Here is a 23,508-nt window from a genome sequence, read left to right on the forward strand (position 1 = left end):
TGATGGGCATTGATGAGGGCACCTGTTGGGATGAGCACTGGGTGTTGTATGGGAACCAATTTGACAATAAATTTCATGTTAAAAAATAATTGGGTCTAGATCATATCTGAATTATATTTCAAGCTCAGACATTTCATATCAGTGTAACCTTGGACAATTAATCATTTTAAGCCTCAGTTTCCTCATCTGAGAATAGGGTATGATAATAGAATCTCCTTCGCAGAACTGTTGTGAAGATTAAATAAAATTATGCACAAAAAGTTTTTAGCAGAATGCTTGCACAAAGTAAGCATTCAATAAATGTTAATTGTGTATATAGCAATGCAGTAACTTTATTATGAATACTTTAAGTGTTTACACAACAAACCCAGCCCTTAGATGGTATGTATATATATACATACATATTTGGGAGTTGATTGTCAACTTTTACACTGGCTTAGTGATGAAGTGCCTAGAGTTCCTTAGGTATATGAATTCAGCCCAAAATGGCTCAGTCATTTGTCTGGATTGTTGCAGCAAAACCCAGGGAAGCCCTTTGCTATGTTCTCAATAACACAACACTTAAGAACGTTTGCTTTCTTTGCTCATCTTTTGCAGAAGAAAACTAACAAAAGGCAACAATTGCCTGGTGTTCTGATGCTGCTGGAAGTATAAATACCCTCATGATAATATTTTCCCCACATAAGAGAAAGGTACTGATTTGTCCCCTACTCAGGAGGAAGACTTTTTTCTCAAGTCAGAGCTGGTTATTTTGCATATGATATTAAATTTACACATTAGCTCTGGGTAGCTCTGTGTAGTCTCCCAGCAGTGATTTGAAATAGTTATGTCGATGACATACTTCCTCTGTTAAGATTCACTTACATAAAACATAACATATAGGGGCACCTGGGTGGCTCAGTCAGTTAAGCTTCCACCTTGGCTCAGGTCATGATCTCACTTTTCGTGAGTTCGAGCTCCGCATTAGTCTCTGTGCTGACAGCTCAGAGCCTGGAACCTGCTTTGGATTCTGTGTTTCCCTCTCTCTCTCTCTGCCCCTCCCCTGCTCGTGCTCTGTTTCTCTCTCTCTCAAAAATAAAGAAAAACATTTATTAAAAAAACCCATAACATATAGAATAAAAAATTTAATAAGGTTTCAAACAGAGATTTAAATATGTTTCATTGATATTTTGTTACATATTCATTACAAATATATAACAATGTTACATATTCATTACAAATGTATAACAAATAAATTCTTTAGAGTTTATAGAAGCAAACATAACATGTAAATTTGTTGCTTTTAAAAGAAGCTTTCATGGGGCACCTGGGTGGCTCAGTCATTTAAGCATCTAACTTAAGCTCAGGTCATGATCTCACTGTTTGCAAGTTCGAACCCCACGTCAGGCTCTGTGCTGACAGCTCAGAGCCTGGAACATGCTTCCAATTCTGTGTCTCCCTCTCTCCTGCCCCCATCCTGCTCACGCTCTGTCTCTTTCTCTCAAAAATAAACATTAGAAGAAGAAGCTTTTGTGAGGAAATTAATGCTTAGGTAAATAAAAATTGAAGTAATTCTTAAGTAATTTGAGAAACCAGCCATCAGTAAAAAGAACCAGCAAATAAGCAAAATAATAATATTTTGTTAATAAGCAAAATAATCAGTTTTTTAACAGAAAACAAATCTTTAATGCACACTAATCTGTTAGACTACTTCAGAGTTGGTAACAATGAACATTTATATTGCTTAACAGTTTATAGATAAGTATCACATACCCATTCATTTAATAAACATATATGAGCACCTCTGATGAGCCAGGCACTATGGTTGGCACACAAAATAGCATTTTGATGGGGCACCTAGGTGGCTCAGTCGGTTAAGTGCCCAGCAGTTTGGGGTATGATATATTAAAAGTTGACAAGTGCTTATGTTTTATGATATGCTTTGAGAGTTTCTTTTTTTTTTGTATTTCAGTTAGTATATGTCCATTTTTCCTCTAATCATCTGATTTTAACTATTACTTCTTGGATTTTGACCAGTTTTCTTCTTGCTCCAGTGATCTTCCTTTTCCGTATTTGCTTCCCTTGGAACTCATCTACAATTTAACATTGAACAGAGTAAGAAAAAATAATTTACATTATAGAAGGTCATTTTATAGCCAGTTTCCTAAGAGAACATATATTCCACTGAATGGGTATATATCTATAGGCTTTAGCCAGTTAAATTCTCAGTTATATGAAGGCTTTCATTTCACATTTATTGCCTTGGTCAATCAATTTTTTTAATTTAAGTATAGTTGACATACAAGGTTAGGGTTAGTATTAGTTTCAGGTGTATAACATAGTAATTTGACAATTCTAATCAATTTCTTTGTATTGTTTGCCTAAAAATGAACCATAGAGGGCTCCTGAGCGGTTCTGATTAGAGCTTATATTAAAGGCTGCAATCTCAGTTGGCTGAGGGTTTCAAATAATTCCATTTGTTACCATGGGTTTTGCTTGAATTCCCATTCTGAAAAACAGTCCTTTAAATGGTCTGGACATTTTGTAATCCTGCATAAGATTGCCAATATATTTATTGATTTTAATTAAAATTGTATCTGCATTTCACTGAAAATGTCAAAGTGGAATATTTGACCTAAAGTCACAGATGACCATCCTTCCCCTCCAAATCAAGTATGAATTAGGAGAAAATATACATTTTCCATTAAATCTTAGAAGATTACAGCATTTCAGAGTATGAGAAGCTACAGTTAGGCCCCAAATCATTCCACTGGAATAGTGGCACCTAAAACTTCTTGTTCTGATGAGATATGGTATCTATACTAATTTTGTTCTCTTATTTGCTAGGGTGATCTGCTCTTACCTGGAAATCATTCATACACTTTGAGTAATGTCTTACTTTTTGTGCAGTGCTTCTCTCCATGGGTATTCTGTTTACTGAAGCCTTTATGATGTTATATTACTTCATGCAATTCCAAATTACAGGGTGTTGGTTAACAAGAATTCCTTTGGCCTTGTGGAAACCCAGGCTTATTTAGGAATAGGTTTATAGAAGACATGAAAGTCAAGATGCGATAAAAACAAACTCTCCATGAAGAATTGTCTCAATCTCAAAGCATACATAACGAGATTAGAACTAACAGTTATAGAAAGAGAGTAATAAAAATATCAAGAAAACCCAAGGAGACAACACCTGGCCTCTTAGATCTAAATTAATAAATCTTTAAATTGTAAGTATCCCTTCATGCAGCAAAGGCAGACCTAAGAGGGAAGGATATTGCAATACATGTCTACTTCAAAAAACAAGATAAGTATCAAATATACAACCTAATCTTATGCCTAAAGGAGCTAGAAAAGGAACAGCAAATAAAGCCTAAAGCCAGCAGAAGAAGGGAAATAATAAAGATTAGAGTAGAAATAAATGATATAGAAACAAACAAACAAAAAAACCCAGCAGTATAGATCAACAAAACTAAGAGCTGGTTTTTTGAAAGAATTAATAAGATTGATAAACCCCTAGCCAAACTTAAAAACAAAACAAAACAAAACAAGAGAAAGACCCAAATAAAACCATGAATGAAAGGGGAGAGATCATAACCAACACCAGAGAAATACAAATCGTTATAAGAGAATATTATGAAAAATTATACAGCAACAAACTGGACAATCTGGAAGAAATGGAAAAACTAATAAAAACACACAAAAACCAAAGCTGAAACAGGAAGAAACAAAATTGGAACAGATGCATATCCAGCAAATAAATTCAATCAGTAATAAAAAATCTCCCAACAAACAAAGGGCCTGATTGATTCCCAGGGGGAAATCTACCAGACATTTAAAGAAGAGTTAATTCCTATACTTCTCAAACTGTTCCAAAAAATAGAAATGGAAGAAAACTTCCAAACTCAGTATATGAGGCCAACATTACTTTCATTCCAAAACAATGACCCCCATAAAAAGGAGAATTACAGGCCAATATCCCTGATGAACATGGATGCAAAAATTCTCAATAAGATACTAGCAAATTGAATCCAACAGTACATTAAAATTATTATTTACCATGATCAAGTGGGATTTATTCCTGGGCTGCAGCGGTGGTTGAATATTATTAGCCAATCAATCAACATGATAATAAAAGAAAGGATAAGAACCATATTATCTTCTTAATAGATGCAGAAAAAAGCATTAGCAAAATATGGCATCTGGTATTGATAAAAACACTCAACAAACTAGGTATAGATGGAACATACCGCAGTATAATAAAGGCCATATATGAAAGAGCCACAGCTAATATCATCCTTAAGGGGGAAAAACTGAGAGCTTTTCCTCTATGGTCAGGAACAAGACAGGATGTCCACTCTCACTATTACTATTTAACATAGTACTGGAAGTCTTAGCCCCAGCAATCAGACAACAAAAAGAAATAAAATGCATTCAAATCAGCAAGGAAGAAGTCAAACTTTCACTCTTCTCAGGTGACATGATACTCTATGTAGGAAACTTGAAAGATTCCATAAAAAATTGCTAGAACTAATACATGAATTCAGCAAAGTCACAAGATATAAAATCAACATGCAGAAATCTGTTGCAGTTCTATACACCAATAATGAAGCAGCAGAAAAAGAAATCAAGGAATTGATTACATTTACAATTGCACCCAAAACCCTAAGATATGTAGGGCTAAACCTAACCAAAGAGGTGAAAGATCTGTACTCTGAAAACTATAGAGCACTTATGAAAGAGATTGAAGAGAACACAAAGAAATTGAAAAATATTCCATGTTCATGGATTGGAAAACAAACATTGTTAAAATGTCTATACTGTCCAAAGCTATCTACACATTTAATGCAACCAAAGTACCACCAGCATTTATCACAGAGGTAGAACAAACAATCCTAAAATTTGCATGGAACCACAAAAGACCCTGAATAGCCAAAGCAATCCTGAAAAAGAAAGGCAAAGCTGGAGGCATCCTGATTCTGGACATCAAGTTATATTACAAAGCTGTAGTAATCAAGACAGTATTGGTACTGTCACAAAAACAGACACATAGCTTCATGGAACAGAACAGAAAACTCAGAAATGGACCCACAATTATATGGCCCACTAACTTTTAACAAAGCATGGAAAAAAGACAGTCTTCAACAAATGGTGTTGGAAAAACTGGATGGCAACATGCAGAAGAATGAAATTGGACCACTCTCTTACATCATACACAAAAATAAATTCAAAATGGGTGAAAGACCTAAATGTGAGGCAGGAAACCATCAAAATCCTAGAGAACACAGGGAGCAACTTCTTTGACCTTGGTTGGAGCAACTTCTTAGACACATTGCTGGAGGCAAGGGAAACAAAAGCAAAAATAAACTATTGGGACTTCATGAAGATAAAAAGCTTCTGCAAAGTGTAGGAAACAATCAACAAAATTAAAAGGCAGCCTATGGAATGGGAGAAGATACTTGCAAATGACCTATCTGATAAAAGGTTAGTATCCAAAATCTATAAAGAACTTATCAAACTCAACACCCCAAAACCAAATTATCCAGTTAATAAATAGGCAGAAGATATAAACAGGCACTTTACCAAAGAAGACATTCAGATGGCTAATAGACACATGAAAAGATGCTCAACATCACTCATCAATCAGGGAAATATAGATCAAAACCATGATGAGATACCATCTCACATCTGTCAGGATGGCTAAAATTAACAATACAAGCAACAACTGGTGTTGATGAGGATGAGGAGGAAGGGGAACCCTTTTGCACTGCTGGTGGGAATGAAAACTGGTGCAGCCACTTGTGAAAACAGTATGGAGGTTCCTCAAAATGTTAAAAATAGAACTACCCTATGATGCAGTAATTGTACTATTAGGTTATTTACCCAAAGGATACAAAAATACAGATTCGACGTAGTACATGCACCCCAGGATTATCAACAACAGCCAAACTATGTAAAGAGCCCAAATGTCCATCAAGTGATGAACGGATAAAGATATAGATATATAGATATTATATATACAATGTAGATATAGATATACAATGGAATATTATTCAGCCATCAAAAAGAATAAAATCTTGCCATTTGCAAGGACATGGATAGAGCTACAGTGTTTTATGCTAAGTGAAATAAGTCAGTCAGAGAAATACAAACACTATATAATTTGGCTCATGTGAAATTTAGAAAAAACAAACAGATGAACATATGGGATGGGGAAAAACGAGAGTGAGGGAAACAAACCATAAGAGACTCTGAATGATAGAGAACAAACTGAGGGTTGATGGAGGGTGGTGAGTGGGGAATGGGCTGTATGATTGATGGGTATTAAGGAGGCCACTTGTTATGATATGAGGAGCACTGGGTGTTGTACGTAAGTGACTAACCACTGAATTCTACTTCTGAAGCTGATATTGCACTGTATGTTAATAAACTAGAATTTAAATAAAAATTTGAGAAAAAAAAACTATGAGTATCCCTTAAGACAATTTTACCAAGTTTATTTTCTAGAAAACTTCTAATGGGAAGGAATCCAAATAACTAAGTGTAGAGTCTGTTGTGTATTGATAAGTTTCCAACGGACTTTAACACTTAAGTGGTCAATGGCTAATTTTACTCCCTAGTATTTTTACTAGAATTTTAACCCTAATCTCTGGTAACAATTAAGATATTACTACATATCTGAAAGATCACATTAAATATGCGACAAATCTAGTTTGAATCTTTTCTAAAGTTGTCAAAGTACATTTATTTTTCAGTATTGCAAATAGTGATTGCAGCCTGTTCCATCTTTTCTTTTTACATTTCAGAATTTCTAAAATTTGAAACATCATAATATATGTGTAATGTTCTATTGCTGAAAGCTCCAAATCTCTTTGCACAAAAAAGGGATTTAGTAATGTGAGTGCAGCCCTATACAGGGAGTAGGTTGGCTTTAGGATTTTTAATGCCTATAGAGGAATTTCCAAATAAAGAAAAAAAAAAAAGAAAAGAAAACAACTTTCCTTTAAAGTCAAATCTAAAAATTTCAATTACAAGTTACCAGAGATAAATTATTTTAACACACATCTTAATAAACATTTCTTGCAAAACACCTGTTGAACACAATTTAGGATTTATCTTAAAAAATTTTTTTTATGTTTATTTATTTATTTTGAGAGAGAGCAAGCGGGAGCGGGGAGAACCCCAAGCAGGCTTGGCACTATTAGTGTGGAGCCCAATGAGGGTTCAAACTCATGAACCATGAGATCACGACCTGAACCAAAACCAAGAGTTGAGTTTAACCCACTGAGCCACCCAGGCACCCCAGGATTTATCTTTTAAAAATCTGGTAAATATAAACATTTCTGTCAGTGCTTTTTGAAAACCTCTACTGCTTTTCTATTCCTTTTTGAAAACCTCTACTTTTTGTGGAAGCTTTTTCTGCCTCTGATTTCTCTTCTCAATTGTCCTTTTTTGCTCCTTCTTCTTTTCTTCCCACAATAACAACGTAGAAAAGATGATTTAATACCTTTTAAAAGTGTTTTATGGTTGCATGAATTGTAGTCTATTATGTTAGAGTCACTTATCACTGTATTCCAAAAGCAACTATCATCACAACTTCTTAACACTTTAACTCCATACAATTAAAAAATTGTAACAGTATGAAGCGATTCAAAGGATAGTTCTTACTACTTGTTTGATGAAATGACAAAAGGAGAAAATATGTTGAAGAGAGAGACAGGAAAATCCAATTGAGAACATTTATGTCTTATTAAGGGGAGGGGAAGCCCACCCACTTTTCCTTTTTGATACTGCTATGTACAAGATCTAAATAGAATTCAGTAAAGATCTAAAATTATTTGCATTTTGGAACGATATTGGAGAAGTGGCCATAGCTGTATCATTGGTAACGTTTTGTAAGGAAATGAAGCATGGATTTCACTTTATGAATAACAGCCTGTAAAGGAAAGGAGCACAGGAAAGGAAACACCTCGATTTCAGAGAATCAAAAGCTCCACAGGAGTCTTAAAACAACTTTGCTGCAGTGATCTAACCACTTCATGCTGTATGGAAAGGACCATGCCTTTTCCCTGGAATGTACCTTGCCTAGACATTTTGCTTATCGTGAAATCTAGTAGTGGGTTTAGGGGCACTTGACGTGTGGGGGAAGAGGAATCTTGAGCTACAGTGCAGGACATGGAGCTGTAATTACTGGGCCATCAAAGCCCATAGATGAGGGAAGAAAATGTAGTATTAAAGAGTGCAAACCCTTGCTGTTCTCTCATATTCTGTAATGACTGTCTTGAGTCTTACGGGAACGTTTCCTATCAATTTTTTTTTTTTGCCAGGGATGGGGCAGGACAATCTTGAAACTAGGGAAAGGAGACAGAGAAAACTGAGTCTGTTCCTAGACAGTGAAGCAAAGGGCTGTAAAATGAGGCGTCAGTCCACCACCTGCAAACCAAATCCCTTAGCCTACTTTCCAAAGCGATTCATCACAGGCTCACCGCGCCTGCTAGTGCTTAGGATTAGGGTTAGCAACCTGCAACTCTGATCTGAGTGCGGTTTTGAACCCTGGTTCCTTTGTGCGCTGAGTATTGGAGAATTTACACCAAGCGCTCTAGGTGGGCTGAACTCACTGGAGTCTTTCTGGAAGCTGGGTGAAGCTATCTAAGACCCACAGAGTTTAGGAGCAATGTGCAAATGGAATTGGAGCTGCCACCACCCTTTCAGGAATTGAATCCAGGTGCAGGGTGGTTTAGGGTTGCGGAGAGGCATGTTTTGGACTCGCGCTTTGTGTTCCCACATCAACGTTGGTGGGGCATGGAGGGGGAGGGGCTTATATCCCAGGCCACTTTGAGAGCTCTGCGTGATAATTGGACGTTCTCTCCTCTGCCTGCTAGGCTGGAAGCAAAGGAACCACACCGCCCCCTTCTCGAGCTCCATCCTCCTCTACCAGGGAATCCTGAAAGGCCTCAGGTAGTTGGGAGGCCGGCCAGAGAGTCTCCACCTCCTCGCGGGCAGCAGCCATTGGGCGCGCTCAGGAGCCGAGGCGAGTGGGGTCCATTGGCTGGGGGACGCTGCCAGTCTAGTAAGAAGGAGTGTTGGGGGTGGGTTCTCCGAACGCGGCGCGTCCGGGCTACTAGCCATTTGCTGCGTAGTGGGTGAGCGTGAACGTGAGTGTGAGCCGGGCTACCATAGACTTGAAAACAGTTTGGAGAGAGCAAAGCGCGCCAGAGTGTGGGAGCGAGTGCGAGGAGACCTAGAGGAGACAGGGTGAGAAAACAGGGCCCAAAAACCTACGATTTGAGACTGAATGACCATGGCTGTCTCCGTACCTCCGGTGATCTCTGCAACTTCCAGCAGTGCCGGCGTCCCGGGGGGCTTATTTCGGGCAGAAACCTTGTACTCGACTCCTGGGGAGCCTCCTCGTCTCACCCCTAATATGATCAACAGTTTCATGGCTAATAACCACAGCAGCAGCGCCAGGGGTGGCGGAGTTGGTGGAGCCACCGGAGGCAGTGGCAACACCAACACCGAGTGCAGGATGGTGGACATGCATGGGGTGAAGGTGGCTTCGTTCCTGATGGATGGTCAGGAACTGATTTGCCTGCCGCAAGTCTTTGATCTCTTCCTTAAGCACCTGGTGGGAGGGTTGCACACGGTGTACACCAAGCTGAAGAGACTGGACATATCCCCCGTGGTATGTACTGTGGAGCAGGTCCGGATACTCCGCGGTCTGGGGGCCATCCAGCCGGGGGTGAACCGCTGCAAACTCATCACCAGAAAAGACTTCGAAACTTTGTTCACCGATTGCACCAATGCCAGGTGAGATACTCATGTTTTAGCTTACTCTTCCCTCTTTGCCCTCTTCTGCATGTTTCATCAACAGCATCCAACTTTGTAGAGTGCCTTAACTAGATTGCCTCTACTCTTCAGGCTGTAAGTCGGTGGGGAAAGGGGACTAGAAGGACTCATTAATTGTTCTTCCCTTCTGGTCTCCCCGCTCAGTGGCAGGGCATGGGTCTAAGTCCCGCACAAACTTCAGTTTGCTGTCCTCTACTGAAACTTTTCAGCTTTTCGTCCATATCTTGCATGGCTTTTTTGGCTGCTTGTGGTTGTTAATTTCTCTATGTGGTTTTCATTCCTCTTCTGTGGCCATACGGGTCGGATAGGTTTTCTCCTGAACACAGACACCATGGGCTTTCCGGGGGCGGGGGGGGGGGGGGAGGAGAAGGCTGGCAGAGCTGTAAACTGGGCTCCTAAATTGGCAATCCAGAATACAGCATTTGGGGGAGGCAGAGGGTCTGAAATTTAGAATCCAACCCAGAGGGTGATTCTTTTCCCATTCTGTGTGTTTGTTGTGAGAGTGCACGGCGACGTGTGTGATGGTGGTGATGGTGATGGTGTGTTTATGAGTGTCTGTGTATGAAAGAGAGCAGAAACAGAGACACACACACACACACACAGAGCGCAAGAGAGCGTGCTAGAGAAAACGCGTGTGTGTGAGCCAATGCAGATGCCTGCTGGGCAAAGCTCCCCGGTTCAGGATACAGGAAAGTCGATGGATCCCATTAAAAAAAAAAAAAAAAAAAAAAAAAAAGAATAACAACAGATGTCACTTTCCTGGGGTCGTCTCTTTTGGGTAATCCGCACAGGGCAATGTGGGGAATGAAACGCTGAGTCTGGGAACTGGTTGAGGGTTGAAGTAGAAGTTGGAGAGGATGCTTCCAGCTCTTCCCCACCGCCAGGCAAACAGTTGGAAGGATCCTATTCCCCCACAGAGAGGATTCCTTAAATGATGATGATGACCAGCTTCTCTGGTTGTAAGTGTACCTTCTTCATATGACAGTTTAGAAGTACATTGTAGAACAAATGTCTATTCGCATATGCCCATCAGCAAATTGTATTCAGTATTTTCCGAGTTTAAAAAAATAAAGTGAAGTAAACTATACTCAAGAGTATTTGACTTTTTAAAGACCTGTGAATTAGTCCTCTTAGTGTTTTTATTCCATCTCTGGGCTGGTAATCATGTTGTTAAGCATGTACACATTTGGCATACAAACCAAGAAATCATCACTGGGTTAAAGAGAGCAAAGGGATTTGTTGTAAAACAGCACTACTGTTGATCATTTTGCAGAAAACTTCTGCAGAGGTGGACTTTCTCACGGGGCAACTTTAAATCATAAGAGCCCTGGATTTACCAACTAAAACTAACTGAATTGTCACATCTGTTGTAAAATCCAAATTACTATGTATTGTTGAAGTTTAGTGACGACTTGTAGACAACTGTTGCTGACTGCTACAATAAAGTAATGCTACAGAACTTACAAGGGAACCTTTCTTCCCCCACTTTAAGCAGTGTTCTCCTGTGTTCTAGCAATTAAACAGAAACCTCTTTTATGAGAACTTCTAGGTGATTCATATCTGGGGCTTATAAACCTGGTTTATTAGATCAAATTTTCTCAAGGTAGATAGATGGCCTTAAAACACAAAGAATAACTGCTCCCTCAATAAAATAAGCAATTATAAGTTTTAAGAGTAGAAAGGAAATTTTATTTTGACCACAAAGCACTGTACTAACATACAAACTCAGAAAATTACCAGGGACTTAAGATGAAAGTCATCTAGTTCATTTGCTGCCATTTAAAAAGACACATTTAAACAATTGCAGACATGAAAACCTATCTCCCCCACCTCCACTCTCACTCCTCCTCCTTCCCTTCCCTCTTCTTTCTTACAAATACCCATTCTTAAAGTGGAACAATTATTATATGCAAGAAATTTGCCCTACTTCAATATTTAATTTACACATCCTTGAGCAAAATCTATGACTTTCATTTAAAAATAAATAGATTAGTATTTTAATGTGACTTTGATACTTCCTCTGTAAATAGAAAGTTTTCTTTAATTAATTTATACTACAGCTACTTACTGAAGGGAAAAATGATAGATTACTCTGTATCAAGAAGCAGGTGTTCTTATACTATTTTTGGACCCTAATGTATGATGTGTTTTTAGGTTATTATTTAATTCAGTTAAGTTTTATTTACTCCTTATCACAGCATTGGCAGTGCTAACTTTTTTGAGGGCTTAAATTGCTTTTGTATATGTATATGCATGTATACAGGTGATAGGGAAATATTAAAAACATAAGAAGAAATATGTATGAGATATGATGCCTGTGCCTCCTTTTGCATTTATTTGTTTATGGGGATGTTATTTATTCACGTGCATTGTATATGAGTGACAAGTGTCACAATATATAATTGTAAAAATTTATGAAATATATTCTATGAATGCAGCCCATGAATGGAGATGAGGAAAACTACTAGAAACACATCTATAATGCAATTTCTAGATAGTAAAAAAAAAAAAAAAAAAAAAAAAAAAAAAAAAAAACAACCACAATATCTGGGAAAAATCTAATTAATGATAAAATAACATTACCCAATTTTATCAAAGCAAAATGCCCTCATAACCATGTTGTTAAAAGCTACAAAATGTGATAATGCTATATATAATGGATGCTTTATGACTTTAGGTAACATCATTTACAGAAATGTGTACCTTCAATCACTCCCACTATCCAAATGATTTTATAAAATTGTGAGATTATTATTTAGATCAACATTATTTCTATGACTTTTCTAGTCCGTGAAAAGAAAGGTGAGGGATGTAAATATGAATGGGGCCCAAGAGAGACAAAATAAGGTAGATGAGACATGAAGCCAGTAAGAAAAAAGAGATATAGGATATGAGCAGGATGATGCTATGAGAGGAGGTAAAAGATGAATCAGAAGAGCTTATAGAGGTGCCTAAAAACATGAGCGATGAATCAATGGAGACTTGGCTAACGAAGATTGTCACTGAGGACTCAAGACTTCTTAGCTCTTTTGCTTAAAGGGGAAAATGCAAGGAAAGAGTATATATATGTTCAGTGAGTAGAAACTCTTATATGCTATTTTTATTTGAGAAAAAAATTAATCCTTATATCCTGATGAATAAATTCCCATAATGTATTGTTCAGTTGAAGGCCTATTTGTAATGGTGTCATTGGTAATTTTCTTTTCCTACACACTAAACATTTCTTCCTCTCTGTGTCAGTTAACTGGGGAAGAGTATAAGTCCTGACTTAGGGTATTCTAATTTGGAATGCTTCCTACACTATTCCAGAAGACACAAAATGGACCATTTTCAAATTGGTCACTTTCAAAGACCTTAATGTATTGCCACTAAGTGACATTTTGATTCAGCTCAGGACACATATTTATTTATGTGCACTGCCGAAAAGTGAATGAATAAAATACGTACATGATTGTTTCTTTTACAGTACTGAGAGTCATAAGAACTCTATCAGTGGTTTATATTAATTATTTTGTTATTAGCTAATTTTCAAAATATTCCAAGTTGTCTTCCCAGAAAAGTATTTGGAAAATAATACTTGCCTCAGCTACTAGAGAATAGTAAGACTAAAAAAACTTCTTGACTATACATTGTTCTATTAAATAAACCAAGCTTTACATCACTGCAGTTCCAAAGGACTGTACAATATTTTTCCTGGTTACTTTTTTACTTCAGAAACTAATTGTATGGAGATTACTTTGAGGACTATTAAGAAAATGATGATGAAAAGAACTAACACAAAGTTATCTTGTTTTAGATTTTTTTTTTTTGGCAGATGAGTCACCGTGATTTTTTTTTTTTCATTTCTTGTGCAACAAAACTTGGAGTTTTTAATATCAGAGCAGGCAGATTCAGAAAGCAAATGTCTAAAAATCTCACTCCCATGCAATGAATTTTCCTTTCTAAATTCTTCAAAGTTTAATATAGCAGTAAAATATTAAATTAAAAATTGATATTCAGTAAATGTGAAAAATCAGCACGTTTTGGTGTTATCTATTTTTATCTACCTTTTACCTGTGTAAAAGTAACATTGTTAAATTTCATCAGCATTTACTTTCATTTGGGGATCAACTGATTAAATGTTATTCAGTCATTTATATATTTAAATGAATGCTTGGGGAAACAAGAATGTATGATGAAGAAAACATTTTAACATATTTGGAGACATGACTCAACATATATTCAAAAGAATAAAATTCAGTTTTTATATTAAAAATTTATATGATCCAATTGTAGTTAATTGTTATTTTGACTGTGTGAACAAAGCATAAATGGGCATCCATGTTAGAATAACTTTATGTGAATTATGACTTTAAAATAATTTAAAACTACTTTCAAATACAAGAAATGCAATTATTGTAAATACTCAATGATTTTGGCTTTGTATTCACACTCAATGAATATAATTCATAATCTACACAGAATAACAATTTACTTTGAAAATTGATGTTTTCATTCATAAGAAAGTTATGCAAAACCAGATTTTTGAAGAACTTGCATCACTTTCCTGGGCTAATATTTTGAATGACTTAACATTTGCAGAAATAATAATAATGTTTTAGAAGTTAATCTGGGTAGTAAATACAGACTATTTCATGGGCTAATGAGAGGATAGTCAGATTGTCTATTAACAGCAGTCAAATAGTTGTCAATGATCTTTTATTAGAAGAATGATTCAAGATTATAATTAAAGCAATTTAGTCATGTGCCAGTGTACATAACTTCTACATGTACATTTATTTTAAATGTACAGTTCTGCATAACTAACAATTTTTGTATTTATCTAAATACTCTAACTGGATTTAATATTTGTCCAAACACTCATCTATTAGGTGATGTATATTACATTAAAGAAGTGATGCATGATATGATGGAGAATTTCTTTGGATATTTATGTGTGATATTACCCTTAATGTATAGTACATGAATGCCAGTAATTAGGAAGTAATGGTCTTCAGACATTAATGTTTTATATGGTTTCACACAGGAAATTCCTAATACTGTAGAAAATATTGTCTGAATTATTTGGTGCTCTCTTAGGTGATCTTTGTCTGAATGAAATCCCTATGTACTTTAAAAGTGCTTCAAGCAGGCAAATATAATTGTAAGAAACCTTAATCATGATATGTTTCATTTGGCAATCTAGATCTTCAGGGTCACTTTATCTGGTGCACTTAGATACAAATGATTTAAGTTTATCCACTATATGCATTTCAAATATGTATTAAAACCACCATAATTGACCAAAAGTGAAAATGTTGTTTTCAGAGAAAGGGCATCAAACCTTCTCCCAAAGCAAAACAATTAGGTATTAATGATATTCTTGTTGCATATTCAAAAGGTCTTTTGTAGCATTTTCCCCTCTTTTTCTTCCCTTTTACCATCTCAACATGCAAAACTCTTCACTGTCACTTCAGATTACACAATTCTAAAAAGATAAAACATTTAAACACATTTTCTTTGGAAGGGAAAATGAGCATTTGTACCCAATAAGCCTGATTGTGGAACTGCATGCAAATTGCGTTTTGATTTATCTCTTTTACACTTTTTTTCCATTTGAATTGATCTTGCATTAATTTCACCAAGCGGCTCTGTGAGGCTGCAGATGTTGCCGTGTGTTTAATAAATCAATGAGACAGATCTGAATGAATCACTTCAGATGGATTCTCTGCTTGGTTTGATGTCTAGATGTTATTCTTAGCTTGTTATCATGACAGATGCATTAATGTTCCCATACTCTGCCAGCAATGTCAAAGAGATCGAAGCTTTTAAAGTGGCAGCATCCCTTTTTCCATTTTCTGCTAGAACAACTAACTGCATTTTATTTTATTTAGGAATCAGTGAAAAATATCAAATTAATCATGAGTTTCTTCACGGGAAAAAGTCTTAATTTTCATGCTATATTAATTATTCTAAAATCGTGGAAATCAATATATTAACACCTAAATATAGTGTAGCTACTTAAAAGTGCCCCCCACATTAATACTTAATCATGGTAGGAAAAATGAGAATAAGTAATATATGATTGGGACAAATTGAAAGTGTCACTATAAATAGAATAATGCTGTATCCAAATTGATTACAAAAGGGTGTTAGTTTTTAAATCCATACTAATAAGCTTCTTGTTGGTTTAATGCAGCTGTAATATACTACCAAAGGATTCAGAACTCCTTCAGGATTTGATATTTCTTTTTAGTAGGAAGAAGATAGCCTGTCCATTGTATATGCATCATTCCTCACTTTGTAAAGCTGAAAATTTTAGAAAAGTTTATTTCAGTTTAGTATATTTCAGTTATTTATATTCTGTGTAATTATTAGTAAGTCATTCAGTAACAATAAATGCTACTTTTATAATCTAATTTCTTAGACTGTAGAAAAGCATAGGCACACCAAAAGAACTTTATTGTAATGCTAGTGAAATTTATTGTTTACATGCATTAAATATCATAATGATCATATTTTATTTCATTTAACGTGTGGCTTTGTTACCTTGATTTTAGGAGAGAAACAATTCTGTCAATTGTTGTGAAATATTTTGAATTGAATGTTGTAGGTGTTATAACTTTTTAGTTAATCTCTGAGACAGGTTTTACTTTTTTTTTTTGGCGGGGGGGAAAGCAATATAGTTTTAATTTAGTTTTCACAAAGAGATACCAGTTGTATGTACCAGACGTCATCCTAAGCACTTTACATGTACCCATTTAATTTTCATCATGGTTAAATAGAAACAAAACTGGAGCAAATATAAACTTTGACTAAGAGAGGTACTTCAAATAAGGGTTCAGACTTACCATCTCAACTGAAGTGTGAAAATCTACTTTCAGTATCATTCTCTGAGACAGGTTTTAAAAAAGAAATTCAATTTTTCTATGTTAAACTTTCTGAAGAATATATATTAAAAAATCAGCTTTTAGAGGTAGTTCCTCTTTGCAGACCTTTACAGTATTCTTTCATCATAATTTTGTTAACTTTATTAAAACAGGAAAACTGGAAACACTGTTAATTGATACCGTTGCGGTCTTAAATTCTTCAGGAGAATTTTTATCTCCACTATTAGGCTAATTTTAGAAGCTTAGAATACATGCTATTGTCTACAGTGTAAAGATAATTTTATAATGAAGTTTAATAAAGTTATAGACAGGAATCTTTTTTCAAATTTTGCTTAAAACATGGGAATGTTTTCATGATAATATTTTGCCACATCTTTCTTTAGAGCTAAACTTATATATTAGAATTGATGAAATTATCATATCGAGAATGTGAATATAACATAATGCATATTATTTTATGAAAAATTGAATGTAATAAAGAGAAAATTGATATATTTATCCCTACCTATAATGATATTCTTAAAAGAGAATGGAATTTGTTACATAAACAAAACCTTGAATTTGTAATAATAATTTCTGAGGAATAAATTTTAACTTTAGTCATATTCATTGCAGAACTTCATTAAGCCTAATATTGTGTATATTTCAGGTACTTAATTCACATTTGTTAAATGAATACACACATGCACACATACACATTTATTCATTTTATCAGAATTCTTTGCACAAATTTCCATTCCTTTGAAAAGCTAGGAAATAGTTACATAAGGTATGCAGTTATTAAAGACACTAATCCTGAAATTTTAATTCCATTATAAAACCATTTGTAATCATGCCATAAACTTTTCATAAATATACCTATAAAGGTATCAAAATCTAATATATGAAATTAGAATTTTGAACTGAAATATATCTTTAAAGAAAAGATGACTTCCTTATATTTCCTTTTAGTGAAAACCCACAGAAGATGCTCTAATATGAATAGCCAAGAATTAATAAATAAGGCAAGCCTACTACCATAAAATCATTCTCAGCTATATAGATTTATACTACTTGATATCAGCACCATGCCTAGTGACAGTTTACTTTTGATCTTTCAAACAGTAAATGCATGTTTATCCAAAATTAGTTGGTAAGAAGAGGGTTTTTCTCCCTTCTATCTATAGCCTGTAAATAGAAACACAAATACTGAAGTATTATGATTTAATTTTTCCCTGTATAATCTCAAGATCTATCCAATGCAACATTAATTTTCATGAAGTATCCCCCATCCAGTTAAAGGAATAACTTAGTTCTTTCAGGTGTAATTAGTTTTGAAGAGTAAAATTTCCTTTCATCTAGGATCCCTGAGGTTGAAGCTACTCATATGTATGTATTATTTTGACCCATTATAGTTATTTAGTTTATTAGAGGAAATTGTGATGAAAACTTTGCAATTACACTACTGGAAAAAATATATATAGTATAGGAAAGTTAAAAACAATAATGAACCACAGTATTTTTATTGCTGCATAACCATTTTATTCTTAAACAAGTTGACTGCTTAATAGTGGATAATGTAGTGTGTATGTTAAGGTAAAAAACATTCCATTGCAATTGTGTCCAATGATCTTATCAGGTTTCTGGCAACTGTTAGCTGGTAACAGCATTTAGGCTACATTTAGTCTATTTGCTATTTATGTGATGAGTTAAAAAGAAAAAAGTAATATTGATCTGTCTCTGGATTAAAGTTTGAAATGGGCAACAGCCTAAACACAAAAGGCTTTTTTTTTTTATGATTTCTCAGCTTGCCATTGATCTCCTAGTTTTATTGCATTCATTATTTATTAAAAGAATTTGCAAGCTAAACATAACGTTAAGCTAGTTTGCACACAGGGACCGCACTTAGGAAATTGAATGGAAATTGCATTAGAGATGAACATCTGTGCTATTTTTCCACTCATGTGTTTATGGGTTTGTATAAAAGGTGTATTGGATTAACAGTTATAACCATTATAGCTTACAGCAATATGCTAGATTCTGAGCTTTTAGTTATTTTGGAAGAAGTCTGTCTTTCACTTATTTTGGAAAAAGTCTTTCTTTCACTTATTTGTCTAAAAAGCATAGTAATAGCATCACAAACATTGAGATAGATTTAATTTTTATTATATTTGTTAATTCATTATCTATATTATGTATCAATTGTGAAATACTGTGCTGTATTAAAGTAAAATATTAAAAAATACATACATAATTATCATTTAAGATTATTCTATCTCTTAATGGTTTTAGATAGTAGGCTACATAGGTGCAATTTATGTAGTATCTATTTTAAGAACGTTGAGTTTAATGCCATATTAAAGCACACCAAATTCACAAAAACAATATAAAATCTTTAATGTGTCCATTTATACTATGTTATTATATATGCATGTTAGACCTTGTTCTTTCTGAGGGGATAATAACTATACAGACACTGAGGACTTGCTTTGTATAACACTATGAACAATAGGGTAGGATGCTGTATGATATGGAAATTTATTTACAAAAATTTCAGTACTTCAATTGAAACAATTCTCCACAGAACATTAATTAGACCCTCGTATCTTTTTTGCAGTGTTGTCTTTAATCTGTAGACATTTGAAGAACTCAATCTACCAATTTAATTATTGGTATTAAAATAAAAACCTCTTCACAATAGTTTTGGTATTATGATTAGATTTGTCATGAGTGTGTGTGTGTGTGTGTGTGTGTGTGTGTGTGTGTAGAGTATACTATGTGGTGCCAGACAATGTTTTAGTTGCTGCAAACAGAGTGAACACAACAGTCTTTTCTCTCATGGAGCTTACATTCTAGAATCATGCTATCTTTAGCTTAGGGTATGTAAACTATATATCTCTTTTATTATATTTGCTAAATTGTGAAATCTTTGTGGTTACAAATATTTTGCTATATATCCATTGTTGAATACTTAAATTTCCTTTCTCATATCTGCCTCATGTGTTATGTCAGTAAACACTAGATTGTTTTTAGTCTATAGAATTATACCAGGAATGTTCAACTAAAAATAGAGTTATTGAGATATAAAACAAAATATTTAGTTTTATGAATGTAGAGAATTACTCATGTTATAAATAAAATATACATCAAGAGGAGACTGGAATAAAACAGGTATTTCTACTTAAGAATGGCTATAGTTAATTGACTTTAGTATCTTTTCTCTGACATATATTTGCTGAATCTTTATGATATGAGCCCTTAAGAACTCATTAAATTAGCCATTCTCTGAGACATATTTTTGTAGTAAAATGTGCAACTTTGGATTAAAAACCATGTTTTTTTTCCTCATGTGCAAAAGCTTTCTTTCATTTGTGTTAGAGTTTTAAATAGATCCTTAAGCTTAGAGTTTGATTTGCTTTGGAAGAATATTTGCAAACATGTATAATTAAATGTTTAATATTAATATTTAGCCTGCTGCTTTGAAAATAGCCTGTGATCTGCTAAATTTCTAAATTTATTTTGTAAAAAATATTTATGAGTAGCCTCTAGGTTTTTATTTGAGGAAAACAAAAGGGGAGTTTATTCATAGAAAAAAAATTTACTGCATAGTATATTTTATACATAGTATACAAGTTTTAGGTCTCATAAGCCAATTAGAATATTCAGTGGAACACACACATATTATATGTGTATATACATATATATAATATAAGTATATATATGAGTATGTATATAAGTATACATATATAATGTTAACCAATGTATGTTAATATTATATATTCATATGTAACATATAAATATTATGTACATGTATACATATATGTATATTTTCCAGGTCCATTCATTTGTCACTTCATTTCAGCAAATATTTAATAAGTACATACTATTCATCTGTACAAGGCTACTTATCAAGGGGAAAGTAGTGATCTTAAGAACTATCCAAATTCTTATTTTTCTTATTTCCAGATTACCCAGCTAGAGTTTTATTGTTACATTGTTAACTCTCAGCTAACATACATTAATGCAAGGAAAAGCAAATAATGTATGCAATTCAAAATTATGGAAAATTAATATAACATTAATTAGGTTTTGCAGTACATTATAAAATATTTATAGTATATTTAAGTGTCTAAATATATTTGCTTATTCTACTATTAAATTGTATTTACATTTTATGCGTATTCACTGGTGGGAAGGAGAGATAGCCCAGGAACATGCTAAGATTGAATTAAATCTGAAATTAAATGTTTTATATGAAGAAAATATCTGAAATGAATAAATAATTAGCAGACATAGAGCTTATATGTTATAGCTAACAGCAGTGTATTGGATCATGTTATTGATTAACTAAGTGTATTTTGCTTGAATTTATTATGTTGTCTATAGAAATATTTATATACGTAATGGATACAATAATCATTAAAACTCTTAGCAGATCAAAACCTGGAAAATTGCATGAAGCCAGTTGTTGATTTTAACATATTTTCCTATGCTTAGGTCCCCTAAATGACCATCTTCCATAAGCTAAACAAACATTTGTTGACAGAAGAATCATGACTTTTGAGTGAAAACACACTGACGAGTATAGTACTAAATCATTTCTGTGAAGTGTTTCTACTCTTTGAAAAGAATAATTAATCTATTTTCAGCTTGTAGTTTTAAAAAAAATGGAACATTTTAGTCTTAGTGCCAATCATGTCCTGCAAGAGTGGTCATTTTGATGATGGGCACATGTTGAACACCTTGACCTCTGAAGAGGGTAGTAACTACTCCAGAACTTAGCTGATATGAGTTTATTTGGTATAATCACTTTCTAACATTTGCAGTTGTTTTGGATTGGTCTTTGTCATACTAGAAAACTGACAGGTTTTTGTTATTTTAGGGGCATGTTCTTTTTCACAAGGTTGTGTGATGTTTACATATCTCCATGTTGCCAGAGTCGAAAGCTTTTATTATTCTTTGAAATTTAGTCCCATAGAATTGAATGATTGTTCTTCTGTGTATTTTGTTTTCAACAGCACTCTCAGTTTTTAAATGTAAATGAAACTCAAGAAATTCCTCCTTTTAGATATTTTTCTGTATTAGTGGTAAAAATGTAAAAGTATTTGTCTCATGGATTCATGTTTCATCAAAGAAGAGGCAGTGGTGCTCAACTATTTAAAGTTTTCTGTCTAATTAGGAAGGCTCTTTAAAAAAAGATTTTATCATTTTTAAGTAATCTCTACACCTAACGTGATGCTTGAACTCACAACCCCCAGATGAAGAGTTCCATGTTCCCCTGACTGAGCCAGCCAGTTTACCCAATTAGGAAGGCTCTTAATTTAAAGATAGGAAGACTGTAATTTGGGTTATGTCAGCATTGATTTAGTTCCATTTGGGCATGGACAAAGAATGAAACTAAATAAAGGTGGAGAAAGCTTGATGAGAAAATATTTCTCATGGAAATATTGAATGGATCAAGAACTAGCTGATAGATAAGAGGTAGGCAGTGTAGTGTGGACTGATGAAAGCCTTTCCACAGAATTCTTAAATGAATTATCCATTTAGTTGCATTCATTTTATTTTAGTGGTTAGTTTAAGCAGATTCCTGAACAGGAACAGAAAGCATAAAAAATATTAGCTGTAAACAAAAATAAAAACTCTAAAGGCAAATGTGGAAATGTTATTCCATGTGAGGTGAGCTGGTGGCATTTGAAACCATAATAGAACATTTTAATACGTGTTATCACTAAAATATTTGTTTACTATGCTAGTAAATGTTAATTTAATTTCTAAAATATTTTATACAACATCCATTTACATTTCTTGTGTAAATTCTATTACTGTTACTGGTCTATTAGCCTGCTTCTAGCTTGCCATAGCACATTTTTAAAACACATGTTGACTGAATTTTTTAAAAAGGGTTACATTTTGCCTTTGGGTATGTGTGTGAAGTTTTATAGTATTCAATAGTAACTAAGTGTGCATTTTAGGAAGTAATTTGAACCACTGCATTCAAGATTATTTAATGAACATTAAAATTTGAATTAAAGAACATCAAAGTGGCATTTTTGTCATTTTTGTATTTAATAAGTGCAGTAAAGTTTAAATATTTCCTTCATGCCTTCTGCCTGAAAATATATCTGGAAATTTAAAATTACTAGCTAGGTGTAATAGTAAAAACTTTACATGTATATACTGGTACATAGTTTATATAGTGCTCTCATATATGTTAGCTCATTTAATCTGATCATTAGAATAGCCTGCTTTTATAATTTTGTTGCAAAATTTCTAAATTTTTATTTTTAAAAAAAAATTTTTTTTTCAACGTTTATTTATTTTTGGGACAGAGAGAGACAGAGCATGAACGGGGGAGGGGCAGAGAGAGAGGGAGACACAGAATCGGAAATAGGCTCCAGGCTCTGAGCCATCAGCCCAAAGCCTGACGCGGGGCTCGAACTCACGGACCGCGAGATCGTGACCTGGCTGAAGTCGGACGCTTAACCGACTGCGCCACCCAGGCGCCCCAAAAATTTCTAAATTTTTATAAACAGATGGCTGATCATTTTACAATGTGGTACTTCTGGGGATCACTTAATCTCATTTAGATTTTCTTCACTAAATGCTAAATCAGCATCATCCATAGTTATAATGAAACTTATAATGCTTCTGGGGAATAATAGTACCTTATGTTTGTGCAGAATCTCATAGGCTACAAAGCTTGTTCATACACTCTCTGCATTTATCCTCACAGCAACTCTATGAGGCAGGTCATCTGATTGTGAATTTAGGTGAGAAAATCGAAATGTAGACAAGTAAAGTAAATTGCTTAAGGCCATAAAATCTAGTCAAGGCA

At 34.3% G+C, this 23,508-nt stretch overlaps 1 protein-coding gene across 1 annotated transcript in view; it reads left to right on the forward strand.

Moving 5' to 3' along the window:
* The first annotated feature begins 8,945 nt into the window (after positions 1-8,945).
* The window catches only part of DACH2 (dachshund family transcription factor 2), a 742,450-nt gene continuing 727,887 nt past the window's right edge, over positions 8,946-23,508 (forward strand). The window contains exon 1 of the mRNA XM_019824052.3: positions 8,946-9,786. Coding sequence (XP_019679611.1) covers positions 9,275-9,786 — 512 coding nt within the window. The 5' untranslated portion in view covers positions 8,946-9,274. The remainder of the gene's footprint in view (positions 9,787-23,508) is intronic.

This window comes from Felis catus, chromosome X (genome assembly GCF_018350175.1).
Source record: "Felis catus isolate Fca126 chromosome X, F.catus_Fca126_mat1.0, whole genome shotgun sequence".
Classification (NCBI taxonomy): domain Eukaryota; kingdom Metazoa; phylum Chordata; class Mammalia; order Carnivora; family Felidae; genus Felis; species Felis catus.